General features: G+C 42.9%; 2 protein-coding genes across 2 annotated transcripts; one reads left to right on the forward strand and one right to left on the reverse strand.

Moving 5' to 3' along the window:
* The first annotated feature begins 444 nt into the window (after positions 1-444).
* LOC135472347 (sodium-dependent proline transporter-like) lies at positions 445-9,614 on the forward strand. Its single transcript, XM_064751816.1, has 16 exons — positions 445-589; positions 1,223-1,462; positions 2,079-2,210; positions 2,602-2,742; positions 3,158-3,329; positions 4,307-4,445; positions 4,865-4,999; positions 5,289-5,392; positions 5,612-5,736; positions 6,070-6,182; positions 6,514-6,642; positions 6,866-6,965; positions 7,448-7,575; positions 7,777-7,944; positions 8,264-8,401; positions 8,864-9,614. The coding sequence occupies exons 1-16, from the start codon at positions 445-447 to the stop codon at positions 9,050-9,052; spliced, it is 2,298 nt and encodes a 765-aa protein (XP_064607886.1). The 3' UTR covers positions 9,053-9,614.
* A 1,836-nt stretch (positions 9,615-11,450) lies between these two features.
* LOC135472684 (large ribosomal subunit protein mL65-like) lies at positions 11,451-16,747 on the reverse strand. The gene is made up of 4 exons (XM_064752310.1): positions 15,957-16,747; positions 14,607-14,718; positions 13,755-13,922; positions 11,451-11,995 (listed from the first exon to the last, which is right to left on the reverse strand). The coding sequence occupies exons 1-4, from the start codon at positions 16,716-16,718 to the stop codon at positions 11,610-11,612; spliced, it is 1,428 nt and encodes a 475-aa protein (XP_064608380.1). The 5' UTR covers positions 16,719-16,747; the 3' UTR covers positions 11,451-11,609.
* Positions 16,748-16,764: the final 17 nt, after the last annotated feature.

Consider the following 16,764-nt stretch of genomic DNA (forward strand, 5'->3'; position numbering starts at 1 on the left):
GAGAATGTAAAACTTTCATCTTGCTATTACAGCTCAGGCTATTGTTACCGGTAAATCCTCCAGCCGGGCGTTTCCCGCAGTGTGACTGTCAGATCTGTATAAATGACTACTTCAAGGACGCCTCTGAATAATTTACAGACGGAGTTGTCTCGGGGTGTAATTAACACGTTACTGCAGCACCGGTGAGGTAAGAGCAGGGCACGTCCACGCCCTTGTCCCAGATGAAGGCATAAATTGTGCACGAACCTCAGCTTTACGATCAGAACGGTATACCCGATTGACCGTAGGACGTGTGTATTCTTGGATATTTTGATTGAAGCCATAGATTGATTGCATACTCCTGCACGTTAGATTGATAAAAGCAACTTGTGTTACCTGGACTGAAGTGACCGTACATTCCATTATACCTGAGATAGGTAATTAGGAACAGGTAACTCTTGTACAATGTCCACGGAAAATCCACCCGGCGACACCGGGATCATCATCGAGAAATTGTCTCGCATTGAGGCATCGGTGGAGGATTTACAGAATAAGGTGGAGCAGGTCACAGGGGACGTGCGAGCTCTTAGGGGCAATAAGGTCAGTAAATGTAACAATCTAACAATCACAATCTATGATCATGTGTGAATAAATGTTTCTCAACTCTATTCGCAATGCGCCGTAAAGCCAGAAAAAAATCATTCAGTTATTTTCTGAATAATTAAGATAGTTATGAAAAACGAATTCAATCTGGGTTAGTATTACTGGATTTCGTTACCACAACAAACCGGCAAAAGTTTCGGAATGCAATTTTCAGCAATGCTGACAGGACTTTTGGAACTGCGATATTGTCTCCGTTTCTCCCACCTCTGTATGCATGGTCAGCACGATCACGATTGTTCAAATATCTAAGGTACGCACCGGATCATAGTGAGGGCTGTTCATAGAAAGCCAGATGGTATCCGGTTATTTCAAACCCAAACCAGATCCAAGCGATTTACAAGTATAACATGCGACACTAAGAAACTTAAACTATTAATTTTAGCAGAACTGATGCTAGAATGTATTCTGTTGCAGCACAGTTTAGTATTAAATATAACACACATTAGACAACATTTTCTGTTAAAATGAACAGATTGATCTACAGAGTGTAGATCAGAAATCATAAGTCCGTCCAAGATTTACGCGTGCAGAATAAACATGTGTACGAAATCACTTGGTACTAAACTCTTCTGATTTAAAGCCCTCCCAGATCTAGCCTACCAATACGTAACGCATCTCTCTGACCACATGACACGATCGAACGGTGCTGAGATAATCCTTCTGCTTACCTCTACACAGGACGATGAGGTGGACAGTGACACGAGCCCCAACCGCGGCAATTGGGGCAGCAAACTGGAGTTCCTGCTGTCGTGCCTGGGGTACGCGGTAGGCTTGGGCAACGTCTGGAGGTTTCCATATCTTTGTTACAAAAATGGCGGTGGTAAGTGGAGTTTATCTCTTTGTTACAGTTTCATATGAAATGGTTGCATTAAATGATTAAATCAGTACATGTTCAAATATCTATATAAACAACAGCGTATAAACAAAGTTTGGGAGCTAGTAATCCTCGGTAAACCACGCCTTCTGTTTACACAGAAGGATATTGTTAACGTTAAGGTACTGGGCTTGTATATTTTTCTGACACAGGTATAGTCTACCTCTGTATGGTTACAACAGTTAATGTGCTGGAGGTATTAAATATTTACATTAGAATGCTTGAGATGAACTCGAGTTGTTCTCTCACTGTATCTCAAATCGTCGTTAGTTATTTATTATAGTGTTGGTATCGCGCGATTACGATTTCATGAACCCACCACTCACTTGATCATTTAATGAGTTAGCTTTATAGCTTACTGAGGGTCGGTGAAACAAACCTAATAGTTTGTAAGTTACCAATGTCGTGTGTGTTACTTTCACAGGTGCATTCTTCACCCTGTAGTGTATATAGTGTTTGTCAGATTAATGATGTCGTGTGTGTCACTTTCACAGGTGCATTCTTCACCCTGTAGTGTATATAGTGTTTGTCAGATTAATGACAAAGTGTGTCACTTTCACAGGTGCATTCTTCATCCCGTACTGTATCATGCTGTTCTTCGTCGGTATCCCGATCTTCCTACTGGAGCTAGCCTTGGGACAGTTTTCCAGCCAGGGACCGCTCACCTGCTGGAAATTTGCGCCGGCCTTCAAAGGTAGTGACAACCGTGGAAATGTAACCTAAATATATCTCAATATGCTACAACATGGAACCACAATAATATACCATGTTACATACAATGTATCATTCGTAACCATCAGACTTCTCAACGATGGAGTATTCATAACCCCCCTGGAGCCGGCCCAGCTTAAATGCAACATTATAGCAATGCCGTTATTCTGTCATGAATGAGACGTGTTTGACACTTTGCTTTGTTTATGTGTGGGCCTTACCGTCTTATAGGCATATCACATGTTTCACGTTATTTTTGTCGTCTCATTCATTCACTTTCGTTTTGCAAGGTATGGGTGTTGCCATGTTGGCGGTGTCGAGTCTGTAGTAGTACCTTATGCTTCACACTTTCACTTTCACTTTCATTTTGCCAGGTGTGGGTGTTGCCATGATGGTGGTCTCGTGTCTGGTGGCCATCTACTACAACATGATCCTGGCATGGTCCATCTATTACCTATTCGCCTCGTGCACCACGGAGTTACCCTGGACCTCGTGTGGAGACTGGAGCTCGCCATGTAAGACAACACACATACTCTATATAATTAAGACATACGGCACGGAGAGAATTACCGACAGTGTACCGACGACAGTTGTGCTAGCTGACAAATGGTCAAACAGCCCGAAATACGGCCTGTTGTCAGTTTACCTCATTTAGGATTTATTCTAACTGTTCATGTAAATGTATATAGATAGTAGCAAATTGCACACCCGTAGCAGCACGGCTTAAGCAGAATTAGGTTAAAAAATAGTGATGTCAACTGCACTTTATTCTTATACAAACATCAGACACTAGTCTAGAATGATTAAAACATACTGGAATGGGATAATAATGTCGAGTTGATATTCTTGCAACTCATATCTTAGACCGTCGGGATGGCATTGGAATATAGGACAGGCTTATGTACATGTACAATTGTGTTATGTTTCCAGATTGCAGTGACAAATTGACGGACGTGACGTTTGATAACTGTACTCAGCTCTTCTACAACGCCTCAGACAACGGTGTGTGTTACCAGAATGGCACCGTTTACGGTATCTGGAACCAAACCGTGGCCAAGTCTTACGGTATCAGCAAATCTACACCTGCAGGCGATTATCTCAAGTACGTAAAAACATGGAGCTTATCAGATTAGTGTCGTAATTAAACACTTATAGAGAGGTAGGCCTGTAGGTATAGGTAGATTTATACATCAGCGCATCAGCTATGTGAGACATTATCCTTATCATATTTATGGCCGTCATCCCTATTCAGTAGTCGTATGGCTGATTACATATGACTTAAGCTTTTAGAAAAAGTCTTCTCTAAAGTGACCAAATGAATTGATGTATTGGTAATCCAAAGTATAACCACATACCATCTTTATGCATCAATACGTGTTTCTAATTTCATGTTAAATATCATACTAAATGCAACATAAAATTTGTATATACATTGGGTATATTTAATATTTGGTCTAGGTGATTTTCGCTTCATTGTCAATAAATTCCGTATCAAAACTAAATGGACGCGGTCGTATTCGGGACCAACTATAGTTTAAAAATCACCACTCGCTGGATCATTATGCAAATCACCACTCGCTGGATCATTATACAAAGTGTGCGCTTCATACTTTGATAGAACTACCATTTAGCTAAATTCTTCACACCTATTACAATACCACACTCCTTGTCTTAGATGTCTAATGCTTTGACCGACCCCAACAGCACAGTTGGTAAAGCGCCCGCTTCAGGGGCGTTAGAGTCAGGGTCAATCCTGGGTGGGGACACACCTAAGCCCTTAACAGAGGAAGTTGTGACTTCCTCGCTTGGCGTTCAGCACTAAGGGGATAGTGCAATGACTGGTTGATCCGTATCAGTATAATGGCTCGGGCGGGCGGCTTACATGCTGCTTAAGTGGTCTCAAGTGAAGCAGTAAAGCAGCACTAGATAAAAGAGCGATGGGAGTCCGTCCTGCAACAAGAAGGCACATTGCATACACTACAAGGATTCCTTCATCCCCTGATATGACTGAAAAATTGCTAAGTACGACGTTAAACCATAAGCAATCATTCACTGTAATGTTTTATCTGTTTCTTACAGTGCTGTAGTGCTGGGGATCACCGATAGTTCGGGGATTGGAGATGTGGGGATGTTACGCTGGGAACTCGTGTTGTGTTACCTGGCCGCTTGGGTTGTTGTGTACCTGGCACTCATTAATGGCGTCAAGTCATCAGGGAAGGTAGGCCATTCACTGTATACGTGTACATCCTTCACTCTTATCTCCAGCATGACTACACATACAAACTCTGGCAATACGACCTTCATACTGTCCCTTCAGTTCGCTATGAATAAATGGGCTAACACTGGATTCGAACTTATGGGCCACAATTACGTCTTGAGCATTCCTCTGCTATATCTTATACGTTGTGGCCTTTTGCCAGAAGTGGTCGTATACCTCAGCTGACAGTAAGGTGCTTGAAGCACCATGAACCACACGTAGGGTAAACATTTTACAGTTATTATAGTCCTACATAATATTATTATTATTCTCACTACTGACGACATACCTTCACTCCCCCCGCCTTCACTCCACGCCTTCACTCCTGTCACAGCAAACTTCAGCACATCCAATTAATGGAATACTTAATGCGTTTGCAGGTTGTGTATTTTACGGCGACCTTCCCATACATCGTCCTGGTAATCTTACTCGTCCGCGGGGTCACATTGCCAGGGTATATGGACGGAATCAATTTCTACATCACCCCCAATCTGGAGAGACTCAGGGACGCCAGGGTAAGCACCAGCCGTAACCATTCGACAACCTCTTACTGCATGTGCTCGTAAAGAAGCCTCTGACTGGTATCACTAGTATTCTCCTAATATCACGTGATAATTACGTTTTCCCTGAACATGTGTTATTTTAATATGGTCATGGACATCATTATCTGACGTCACCTGCGTCAGGTAATGACAGATACGGCCATACCGTTCTTAAACTCATTCAGTTTACATTTGATCAGAACTATCGGCGGTCTGTTTTCATTACTCTCTGAGGAATCTGTTTCTGTCCTCAATCCCGCAGGTATGGAAAGACGCCGCTGTACAAATTTTCTTCTCTCTCTCCGCCTCATGGGGAGGTCTCATCGCTCTGTCCAGCTACAACAAGTTCCGCAATGATATCGTCAGGTAAGATGCCGCACCAACAAATTTCCAACTCGGCAAATAACTGTTTTTCTTGCCTGATGTAAAATTATTCGCCACGTTTAGTGATACACTCCACAAATCTAGTTTAATATTCGCAAACTCACAATCAGTACCTAAGAACAATAGGATTCATAAGTCAATTAAAAATTTATAATTAACAGTTTCTAATATATTAATTAACCGGTCATTCTTTCCTACCAGAGATACATTCATCGTGACGATTGGCAACTGTGCCACGAGCGTGTTCGCCGGCTTTGTGGTCTTCTCCTTCCTGGGCTATATGTCCAATGAACTTGGTATCCCCGTGTCTGAAGTGGCCAAAAGTGGTACGTTGTGCGATCCCCACCCTCGTTAGTCGTCTTTAGAATTGTCTGCCATTCGCTCTTATTTTCAATAGCGGTAATTTTGGAGGACTGCAAATTGTTTTGGCTTGAAGCACTCCGGGTGACAGCAGATTGTTTCCGCCATGTTGCTTAAACCTGAAACTTTTCTTGTCGGTTTTGAGATTGGAATTGTCTTTAGTCAGATGAACATATTTGGACTGTAGGATTACTCGATCACGACATCCGCTGTGGACAAATATGCCTATGGAAAAGGGATGAGGCCATGAAGAAAGTGAAAGTTATTTGAATAATAAAGATGCGTTTGTATATGTACAGGGGTGACGCTGGCGTTTGAAGTATACCCCACAGCCGTGGCCAGCATGCCGGCCTCCTGGGTCTGGGCCATTCTCTTCTTCCTCATGCTCATCACCCTCGGGCTCGACAGTCAGGTAGGTCATGTCCACGCCCAAATTTACAATACACCTGTGTACATATGTGACCGAGTCTGACGCAATAGACGTGGCAGGTTTGCCTATATACCTGATGTTGGGTGAGTGCATTTGGGTGAAAACAACTCGTCAACAGCATATGAAGAACATCTTACAAAGCAACCAGGTATCTGGCTCCGAATGTTATGTACAGTCTGGTCTACACTACGCGTTCACAATTTACTTGATAACCAATTTGCAGTTGTCGTTTCGCTTTTGCCTACCCTACATAGCTCTATCCAAATCTTGACAACCGGAATCCGTTTAAATCACTCTGTTGTTGTTGTTTCAGTTTGTATTAGTGGAGACCGTGACGACGGCCATCTCGGACCAGTTCCCGTGTGTTCGTCCATATCGTTCCCTGACCAACCTTATGTACTGCGTGACCCTCTTCGTCCTGGGGCTTACTCTGTGTACTAATGTAAGAGAAATCCTGATCATCTCAATTCCTTCTTTTCTCAGCTGAAAACATATCGCTTTTGCAGCATTGTTATTGAAGTTCAAAGTACACACTGGTCTCTCTTAAATTCCTCGTACTACCTTTAAAAAGTTGTTGTGTCAGCTAACTGTAAGCTGTAAGTTTCCTGAGCCAAAGCTTGAAAATATTCCTCGTCAACTTATTTGTAATGCTCGTCTTTGGACAGGCTGGTGCTTACTGGTTACAAATCATGGACCATTATGCTGGAGGCTGGAATGTTCTCATCATCGCTGTTTGTGAATGCTGGGGAGTGTCCTTGGTCTATGGTAAGCCCACTTCTCTATGTACACAACGTGATCGTGTCACAGTCAGACACAGTCAGACATATTCCTGGTCCTTAGTCATCTTCATGCTTTTGATTCTTGTCCACGGGATTGTGGTATTTAACACCTTCCAAATTTTGTAATGTTATGGTATTTTGCCTTAAAGAAATATTTAGGTTTAGCAGTGTCATATACGGTAATTAAAGAGACACGAAGCTGGCCAAGAGACATCCCTCTCAGGTCAAGGGGCATCCCTCCCACGTCAAGAGGCATCCCTCCCAGGTCATTGTGTTACTTGTGCTTCCCTCCCAGGTCATTGTGTCACTTGTGATTCCCTACCAGATCAATGTGTTACTTGCGCTTCTGTTTTGACACCGGTTAATGAACTATCCCGCTCAATGTTTCATGTCAAGCAGTTTCTAACGTAACAAGCCTCTCCTCTTTTCACTACCCCGGATTTCTGACAAACTGTTTACTGTGTGCAGGTATCTGGAGGTTTCTGGGAGATATTGAAGTCATGTTGGGGAACAGAGTCTGTTGTTGTTGTACCTGGACCGTTTGTCGTCTCTGGTGGGGATTTACTTGGCTAATCCTTACCCCTGTGGGGGTCTTGGTAAGTTGATTTATCAGCACTTGGTTACTTAGTCATGTCTGTTAGTGTTGATCAAAACACTGGCCACATCTCTGATTAAAGCGACTCGAGCTTTGTATATAACCACATGATTCTATACCTCTCCAAACATGAAGCGTTATCTCTCCACCACACATATATCCTACCCGTAGTGGTGTATAAAATCTCACCATTTCGCTTCAGTTCATCCTGGGTTTCTCGCTATACGATTATGAAGACGCCACATACGGAGACGAGCAGTTCCCCACGTGGGCGAATGCCCTAGGCTGGCTGATGACACTAGCTGTTGTTGCTGCCATTATCATCACCCCAATCATCATGTTCGTCACTGGCTCGGGTACAGCCAGCGAGGTAAGGTTCTTCCGCTAATCGTCCGAAAACTTCATATGAACTTTCGACCACGTCACCAACGGTTTCCTCTGGCTCAAGAAAGATCTTGAACTACAAAAGAATTGTAACTGTAAAAAGTACGTTGGGATTGTTCAGTCAAGGAAATTATACGAAAGCAATAAATGGGGGATTTGATTGTAGGATTTTAATCTGTATTTTTTAAATACATTATGGCAATGTGTCATTTCTGTCTAACAGGAATTATCGTAATCCCGTCGAGTCTTGGGGTTATTTAGGTACATCGCCGTGTTATGACCATGCCGGATGTTTCGTTTTACAGAGATTTAGGAGCCTCTTCAAACCAACAGTTGACTGGGGGCCCGCTTTGGTCAAACACCGAAAGCTGATCATACATGCAGAAATTGTTGAGGACCCCTGGTCCAGACCGAAAGACGTCCGAACCCCTAACGGAGTCGTGGTGAGTAGCCCTCAGAAACATGAACAAAATGCTGTACCGAATTCTGGGGGTTTAGAACAACCACGTAGAAACTTTCACTACTATAGCATACACGTGGTGGATTTGACGCAGTGGACGTACGTCCTTCCTCCCACATCACTGCCAGCTGTCACGTCCTTGACAGGCGACATCGCGTGCTCAAGCCTACTCCTCTGTGTCGGTTGGGGCTAGAGGGTAGGAGGTTAGGTACCTGGCAGTTGGCGGTGGTTTACCCCAGGCACCTCCCCCACAAAACTAACCACCTACGTGGCTTTTTTCTTGCGGTGGACAATTATATTTGTACTCGTTAAATTGTGCCTCTGACTGTTAATGGTACATAGCCTTGGCAATTTGGCTTCGGACAGTGTAAGTTTCGTCATCGTTGTTCGTCAGTTGATATAAACGTTAGTACTAACAGTCTCAATTTTATTTTCCTCCTGGCAGCTCGTGTCCAAATCCATGCCTTACAGCCAACGTGACGGTATCACAAACCCCATCTATGACAACGGACCCGCCTTTTACCAGTCCGCCGAGGACCCTAGTGTGTTCATTGTCCCTGAACTGGACAGAAAATCCAAGTATGTCCCAGAGGCTGACCAGGCACCCAATGAGACGTCCACCCCGAGATTCTGAATAGTGTAGTGTTGAAGATGTCCAAAAGCCTTTATACCTCAGCTCAGGGTTCTGAGACAAGAGGTTCACAGATACACAATGTCGAGTGAGTAGCCAAGGCTATCTGCTCGTCCACATTTGACAGATTCCATCCTGCACATGGATGCGAAAGCAAAGGTGTGGGAATGACGTACATGAGCTATACACGTTCCTAATAACAAGCGCATTGGCTTTCCAGTATGGGAACTCATATTTGAAAATGCCTGGCTAAAGATTTACGAGTGTGCACGGGATGAAGGTTTTCATACTGGTACGGTAGGAAAGTGTTAATATGCCAAAATGTTACATGGCGAAATTTGCCGACCCCGAGCTAGAATTCAAGGATTTCAGAAGCTCCCAAAACCCCAGAGAAATTTCTGAAGCCACTTCATGCCAAATGGACATATTCCTGACGCAAATTGCTTAGGCGAAACAAAATGAATTGATTATCAATGAATCTGTTGGGGTCTTATTAAATCATTGATAGAGAAAACGTGTTATGTAAGAATGATGTCAGTTGTCTTATCAGATTTTAGCAGATAACAGGTGTTTTATTAGAATTTGTCCTAAAATGTTAATTCTTTTTATTTCATTATATATGTGAAGAATTAAGAATATATTTATATTGAAAATGTCAAATTATTTTTGTATCCTGTTGTGTAAAGATTACATCAATGTCTGGAAAATATTTTATTTGCGGCCAAAGTTTTTAATCGTCAAACTCAAATAAAATTGCATTTATAAAACTTATCAAAATTACCTGATTTCCATTTGTACACATTTAGCATCCAACAGAGCTGCGTTGACAGTTAGCGGTAAACAGGAGACTTGGACAAATTTCTCAGCAGGGTATCTGTGAATAAAACATACTATATAGATGCAGAGGTCCACGTCCTGTACTGTGTGCAGCCACCTTCCTCAACTTTACTGACAGCTTATCATGATTATCAAGAATGGGAGAAAATGAGTTACACACGAGTTTCCCATACATAACCCTCGCAGGAGGTAACAATACGCCAGTACTCAGGTTAATGTGCCGAATCAAACCTTCAACCTATCTGAAACGCTCAAGTTGCACTGAACGGAATCCTATCTACCTCTATTCACACCCTAGATAGGACCTCGTAAACGTCTTCAAAATATGCATATGACACTGCTTATCAGGTGCTTGTTTCCTAGTTGGTAAAGTAACATTTGGACCAATCCAAGGATACCGTTACTTTTTAAGACAGCAAGATCACATTGTCAGCCATGTCAGATACTTATGTCGAGTAAGCAAACCCTTCAAACGTGAAAATGTAAACATTTACTAGAGCGGTGGTTATCGATGTTGACGGAAGCTTTATTGGACGCTAATTTTGGTGCGGAACACGAAACTTCTACCCGTTTACAACCATTTGCCTTGAGTTTCATTGTAACTGGTTCCTCGCGACATTGTTTGAGTGGAGTTTAAGCCATACCCATTCATTAATTGTAACTGAAATGGGTCTATGGTTATTAACACATTCTGTTATCTTTGTGAAATAGCGAGACTCTGGCCTCTTCCAATCTATAAGACAAATTTCATAAACCTAATCTTGAGCGGATTAGTAATGCATGATACTGAACATTTCCACGTGTTACTGGTCCATGATACGGGAAGATCTGACTTGACGGGAGAGTTGTAACGATTGCCTCACTGCTGTTTTCATTAACCACTATGCCGTACTTTCGTGTCCCGTTTCCATTCATTTGGTATATTTCAGAGTGTGGGCTTTGTGCAGGTAAAACTATCAGCCAGCAGAACGTTGACAAGCGTCGTAAGTGGCTTCTGTTCCAGAAGATTGTTGACAAGCGTCGAAAGTGGCTTCTGTTCCCACAGAACGTTGACAAGTGTCGAAAGTGGCTTCTGTTCCCGCAGAAGGTTGACAAACGTCGTAAGTGGCTTCTGTTCCAGCTCTCCCAGCACAACCCTGTCATTATTGGCCAGTGACGGCTTCTCATATAATGGGTCATCGGCTTCCATCCATGCTACATCCACTGACTTGATTAATGGAACTCGCCATCAAACACATCTCCAACGTCTACCTTCCATTGTTTTAAAATAGATATAAACAAGTTTGATCTTAGGTTCGAGACTTTCGATTTCAAAGATATTAGGGCGGTGTCTGTGGCCGAGGGGTTAGCACGCCAGCGCAGCGCAAGGACCCAGGAGCCTGTCGCCAAGCTGGCTTCCTCCACGGCCGTACGTGGGATGGTCTGGCAAAAACCTGCGGATGGTTGTGGGTTTCCCCCTGGCTCTGCCCACTTTTCTGCAACAAATCCTGGAGGGAGCAAAACAAAAGGATTGTGACAAAAGCCTTTTACACATACAAAAACACATAACATCATGAATGTACTTTCAATAACCAAATGAATTCTACTCTAGGGATGTACATGCCAATTTACACCACTTTCATAAACAGTAAACTGAATCAGACAAATTTCCCAAGAATGTCTAAAACTTTGCCAGACAAACGTTATCCGCTTTATCACGATTTTCTCAAGGTTTGTTGTAAAGTCATTCCACATAAAGTGGCAGCTCCTTTACGGGCGCAGGTGGAGGTGGCTTGTCTGCGATGTACGGCCACTGTAGATGCGGGGAGGTAAATCCTTCTGTAAATGCTGGCTTCAAATCAATATCATCACTTCTAGGTGCATTCATGAGAAAACGTAAAATTATCCTTAGCACATCATCATTTAGTCCCTTGACCTCTCCATTCTCTACACGGTCGAACATGTTGATTTCCTCCGTCTGCCAGCAAATGTTTCTGATGGGATTTGATTGGTCGTCCTTCCACAGGTGAAGTGTGTTCAGTTGGTACGCCATGAAGCGAAAACTTTTCCCATTGGTCAGAATGCTCTGACCACAAAACGGGTAGGTTAAATCCAAGTACATGTTAAAACCTGAAACACCAGAACAAGATTTGATACCAACAGTCAAAAGTATCTTACAACCGATAATGGAAAAGCCTTGACCTAGATAAGTTTTAGGATTTTGGAAACAACACAGATTGTTGCCCAGACGACTGCTGGGAGAAAGCTACCAGGATGCTGTGGCCAGTTCTGATATCCCACACTTTACTTGGCTATGAGCCAGAGAAGTCTGCCAGGAGAAGGCTGCCAGGATGCTCTAGCCAGTTCTGATATCCCTCAATTAACTTGGTGATGAGTCACAAAAGGCTGCCAGGATGCTGTAGCCAGTTCTGAGATCCTTTACTTAACTAGGTAATGAGTCACAGAAGTCTGCCAGGATGCTGTAGCCAGTTCTGATATCCCACACTAAACATGGTAATGAGTCACAAAAGGCTGCCAGGATGCTGTAGCCAGTTCTGAGATCCCTCACTTAACTTGGTAATGAACGTGTAGCCAGTTCTCATATCCCTGACTTATGTTGGTAATGAGCCAGAGAAGGCTGCCAGGATCCTGTAGTCAGTTCTGATATCCCTCACATAGTTTGGTAATGAGCCAGAGAAAGCTGCCAGGAGAAGGCTGCCAGGATTCTGTAGTCAGTTCTGATATCCCTCACATATCTTGGCAATGAGCCAGATAAGGCTGTCAGGATGCTGTGACCAGTTCTGATATCCCTCACATACCTTGAGCCAAGGACAGCTGCCAGAAGGCTGCCAGGATTCTGCAGTCACTTCTTATATCCCTCATTTACCTTGGTAATGAGTAAGAGAAGGCTGTCAGGATCCGGTAATCAGTTCTGATATCCCTCACTTACCTTGGTAATGAACGTGTAGTGAGTTCTTATATCCCTGACTTACGTTGGTCATGAGCCAGACAAGGCTGTCAGGATTCTGTATCAGTTCTGATATCCCTCACTTATCTTGGTAATGAATGTGTAGCCAGTTCTGATATCCCTCACTTACCTTGGTAATGAGCCAGAGAAGGCTGTCAGTATTTTGTAGTCAGTTCTTATATCCCTCACATACCTTGGCAATGAGCCAGAGAAGGCTGTCAGGATTCTGTGGTCATTTCTGACATCCCTCACATACCTTGGTAATGAGCCAGAAACAGCTGCCAGGAGAAGGCTGCCAGGATCATGAAGCCAGTTCTGATATCCCTCACTTACCTTGGCAATGAGCCAGAGAAGGCTGTCAAGATTCTTTGGTCAGCTCTGATATCCCTGACATACCTCGGTAATGAGCCAGAAACAGCTGCCAGGAGAAGGCTGCCAGGGTCCTGTAGCCAGTTCTGATATCCCTCACATACCTTGGTAATGAGACAGAAACAGTTGCCAGGAGAAGGCTGCCAGGATCCTGTAGCCAGTCCTGATATCCCTCACTTACCTTGGTAATGAGCCAGAAACAGCTGCCAGGAGAAGGCTGCCAGGATCCTGTAGCCAGTTCTGATATCCCTCACTTACCTTGGTAATGAGCCAGAGGCAGCTGCCAGGGTCCTGTAGCCAGTTCTGATATCCCTCACATACCTTGGTAATGAGACAGAAACAGTTGCCAGGAGAAGGCTGCCAGGATCCTGTAGCCAGTCCTGATATCCCTCACTTACCTTGGTAATGAGCCAGAAACAGCTGCCAGGAGAAGGCTGCCAGGATCCTGTAGCCAGTTCTGACATCCCTCACATACCTTGGTAATGAGCCAGAAACAACTGCCAGGAGAAGGCCGTCAGGATCCTGTAGCCAGTTCTGATATCCCTCACTTACCTTGGTAATGAGCCAGAGATAGCTGCCAAGAGAAGGCTGCCAGGATCCCATAGCCAGTTATGATATCCCTGACAACATCTGTACCAAACTTAGGCTCCAACTGGTGACACATATTGGTGACATGTGCTGAGAGGAGGCCAAATGGACATGGATCTTCTGACCAGTGACCTGCATTAAAGAATATTCGTCAAAGTACTTATCTGAGTAAACATTTAACTTACTTCCCCATCTTTTTTTACCAGAAAAAAAAAGAAGAAAACATAAATAAAAGAGTTGAACAGTTAAATATGTGTAGAATCTTGAAACATTTTTTAGGTATAACTACTGCGACATTCTCGGGCAGGGACTGAGGGTCATCCTTCACTAACACAACTATGTGGCACGTATAAAACCTCATCCGATAGTCAGGTGTGTCAAACCATGTGCTTTCCTTTTTACATAGATAATATCTGTGATCTACATGTGTGCAATGCTAAGCGGCAAAGTTAGTGTTTCCATATGAACAATCACATAAAAAGACAAAAAAAAAAGATTCAACACTTCTAAAAATTCCATATTATGATGCGTTACTCGTTCTTGAGGGTTACAAAGGATGATCCAACATAATAACAAAAAAAGCAAGAAACACAATACAATACCTTGTGTTTCTCCTTTAAGCAGTTGCGATGTGTCTAACATATTGGTTGTTCCTCCAAGAAATTAAACAGATAATTTGTTGACTGAAAATCAATAAACGTACTACTGAATGGATTCTATTTTCAACGGTAATCATGCATCAATATATTAAAATATATCATATGTTTTACAATACCCGTCATTAATGTACTTCCAAACATGCACATTCAAACTTACCCGCAATCAGTGTGGGTTTGGTGAAGTGAGAGTATAGGCCCATGACAACAGGGTCATACTGATAGTCAGGGTAGTGCCCTTCTCTACACACGACGTCTTCTTTAGGAAGGAACTGAAATGGAGTCAGCACCAAATCATCTATAAAACAATTGATGTCTTCAATTTTAATTGATTTATTGATTTAAAAAAAAAATACTTAGTATTTTTACAAGCCTTCACAGCAGTCACCTTTTGGAAATCCTTTCAAACCCTACACATTCAGTACATACATGGAGGAGGTAGTAATCACAATGGGTCCATCAATGGTCAGACATACACTTGTTTGTACAGGTCTATAAACTACACCAGCTTGTGCTGATCGCATCCCCAGCACTTGTAATATCTAGCATTTCCTAATGGGAAGGACAGTGAACTGAAATCTAACACATATCTGGGCACTTCACGCACACAAGGCCCTGGCAAGCAGACAAAGAGGTAAAAGAAAACATGGGAAGATATAGGGGAACAACACTGGATGACATTCTGAGAAGTACAGCTGATAAAATTATTATATGTTAGACAACAGAAAAATCTTCACGACATAATATATAAATTGTGCAAACTTTTGTTTGTGTTATTTCGACAATGTTTTCATCACTGTGTGTGGGCATGAGTAAAACGGCAAATATCCGGATGTCTGCTGACTTGATTAATAGCATCTTTGGAGTGAAAATTCAAGAAAGCTTATTGCATGGTGTATACAAGTGGTATGTCCTGGATATCTAGCTATTGTGCCATACTCACAACTGTCATGACAGTGACAATTTACACCTGAAGCTTTTGTTTTCGAGCGCTACGTCTGCGCCTTTGATTTGACATGTCATGTCACGGCACACAAACTGCTGTCAAAGCATCAATTTCTTCTTATTTAACAGGCATCTGGTTCTTCATACTTATACCTTAATTTTGCTTTACTCAATAACCTTTCAAAACAAAACTGTTAACCACCTTTGTGTGTTGAGCTGTTCTTTAGCTTGGAATACTCAAGTAAGGTTTTTATATGATGTCATTTTCACAGCATGACTGAAGGGCTGTGTTTTTCTCAAGAATTATGAATCAAAGGTCAGTGCTACGACCTGCAAAATGTACACAAATCTGAGTATGTCTCGGCCTATGAACAGACCATACTGTAACAAAATGTGATTTTCAATGCACTGGTTGTGCAGTCTAAGGATGGTAGTGGTCTCAGCAGATCAGTAAATATAAGCCATCCTTGGACTCTACTTTTGGGCTAAGTGGGATCACACTGGGAGCCTATGGTTTGATGCACGAAACTATCACATAAATTGAATTTTAAAATACGCCTATTACCGGAGCTAAGGGTTTCTCCACCCGTATCTGGCAATCCGCCAAATAGTCAATCTGAATGCCAGCGTGCTGAGGCCTGGGGTGAAGTGGGTGCTGTTTTCCTTTCTTGCGTAAACCATGCCGGTGCCAATGACCCGCCACTCTAACACTCTCATCAAACTGTCCCTTCATCAGATAGTCACATTTTCCAGACATAGACAATCCACTCATCAATGTATGAAGAAGCTGTCCCACAAAACACTGTGCTTTGTGGCTACTGTGAAGCCAGGATTGTCCTGTTTTCTTTAACCATTTCTCTCTATCAACGGCACCGTTCTCAAACAAAATTAGATCGATAATGGCTGGTCTTAAATTGTCCAGTTCCTTCTCTACATCCATTGTGTTGTACAGATCCGGCAAACCCTTGATTAGATGTGTTTTTGTTACGTACTGCTGGTAAGGAAGCATATACGGCTCGTTTGTCATCGCTTGTATATTCCAAATGTGCCTTTCAGGAATTTCACACAGTCTTTTCAATCGATCTTTGAGACTCGTTGTCTTTCGGATTTCGTCCATTCCGTCCTGCCATTCCCAGGCGACTGTGGGAGCCATATATCCCCACTCACCGGGCGGATACCGGGGTTTGATCGGTGGATAGTGAACTTCTTTGTCAACCTGTACCACTTGTGTTGAGAAAAAACATGATGTCGAATGCTTTTGAAGCGGCTTGAGGCGCGAAAGTCTCCCATGAACTTTCTGGCACCGGCTCCACATGACCGCCGCCATCTTGTGTGTATTGGGTTGACATGAAATTCTGAACCGAGATCCAGTT

This window comes from Liolophura sinensis, chromosome 8 (assembly GCF_032854445.1).
Source record: "Liolophura sinensis isolate JHLJ2023 chromosome 8, CUHK_Ljap_v2, whole genome shotgun sequence".
NCBI classification, from domain to species: Eukaryota; Metazoa; Mollusca; class Polyplacophora; order Chitonida; family Chitonidae; genus Liolophura; species Liolophura sinensis.

Bases quoted from the DNA above. Each gene is read 5' to 3' on its own strand.
- LOC135472347 (XM_064751816.1), top strand. From the start codon at position 445: ATGTCCACGGAAAATCCACCCGGCGACACCGGGATCATCATCGAGAAA. The intron at 5,000-5,288 runs GTAAGCACCAGC...TCAATCCCGCAG, and splicing joins AGAGACTCAGGGACGCCAGG to GTATGGAAAGACGCCGCTGT. The intron at 5,393-5,611 runs GTAAGATGCCGC...CTTTCCTACCAG, and splicing joins TTCCGCAATGATATCGTCAG to AGATACATTCATCGTGACGA.
- LOC135472684 (XM_064752310.1), bottom strand. From the start codon at position 16,718: ATGGCGGCGGTCATGTGGAGCCGGTGCCAGAAAGTTCATGGGAGACTT. The intron at 13,923-14,606 runs GTAAGTTTGAAT...TCTTTAATGCAG, and splicing joins CAAACCCACACTGATTGCGG to GTCACTGGTCAGAAGATCCA. The intron at 11,996-13,754 runs GTAAGTGAGGGA...CTGGTGTTTCAG, and splicing joins ATCTCTGGCTCATTACCAAG to GTTTTAACATGTACTTGGAT.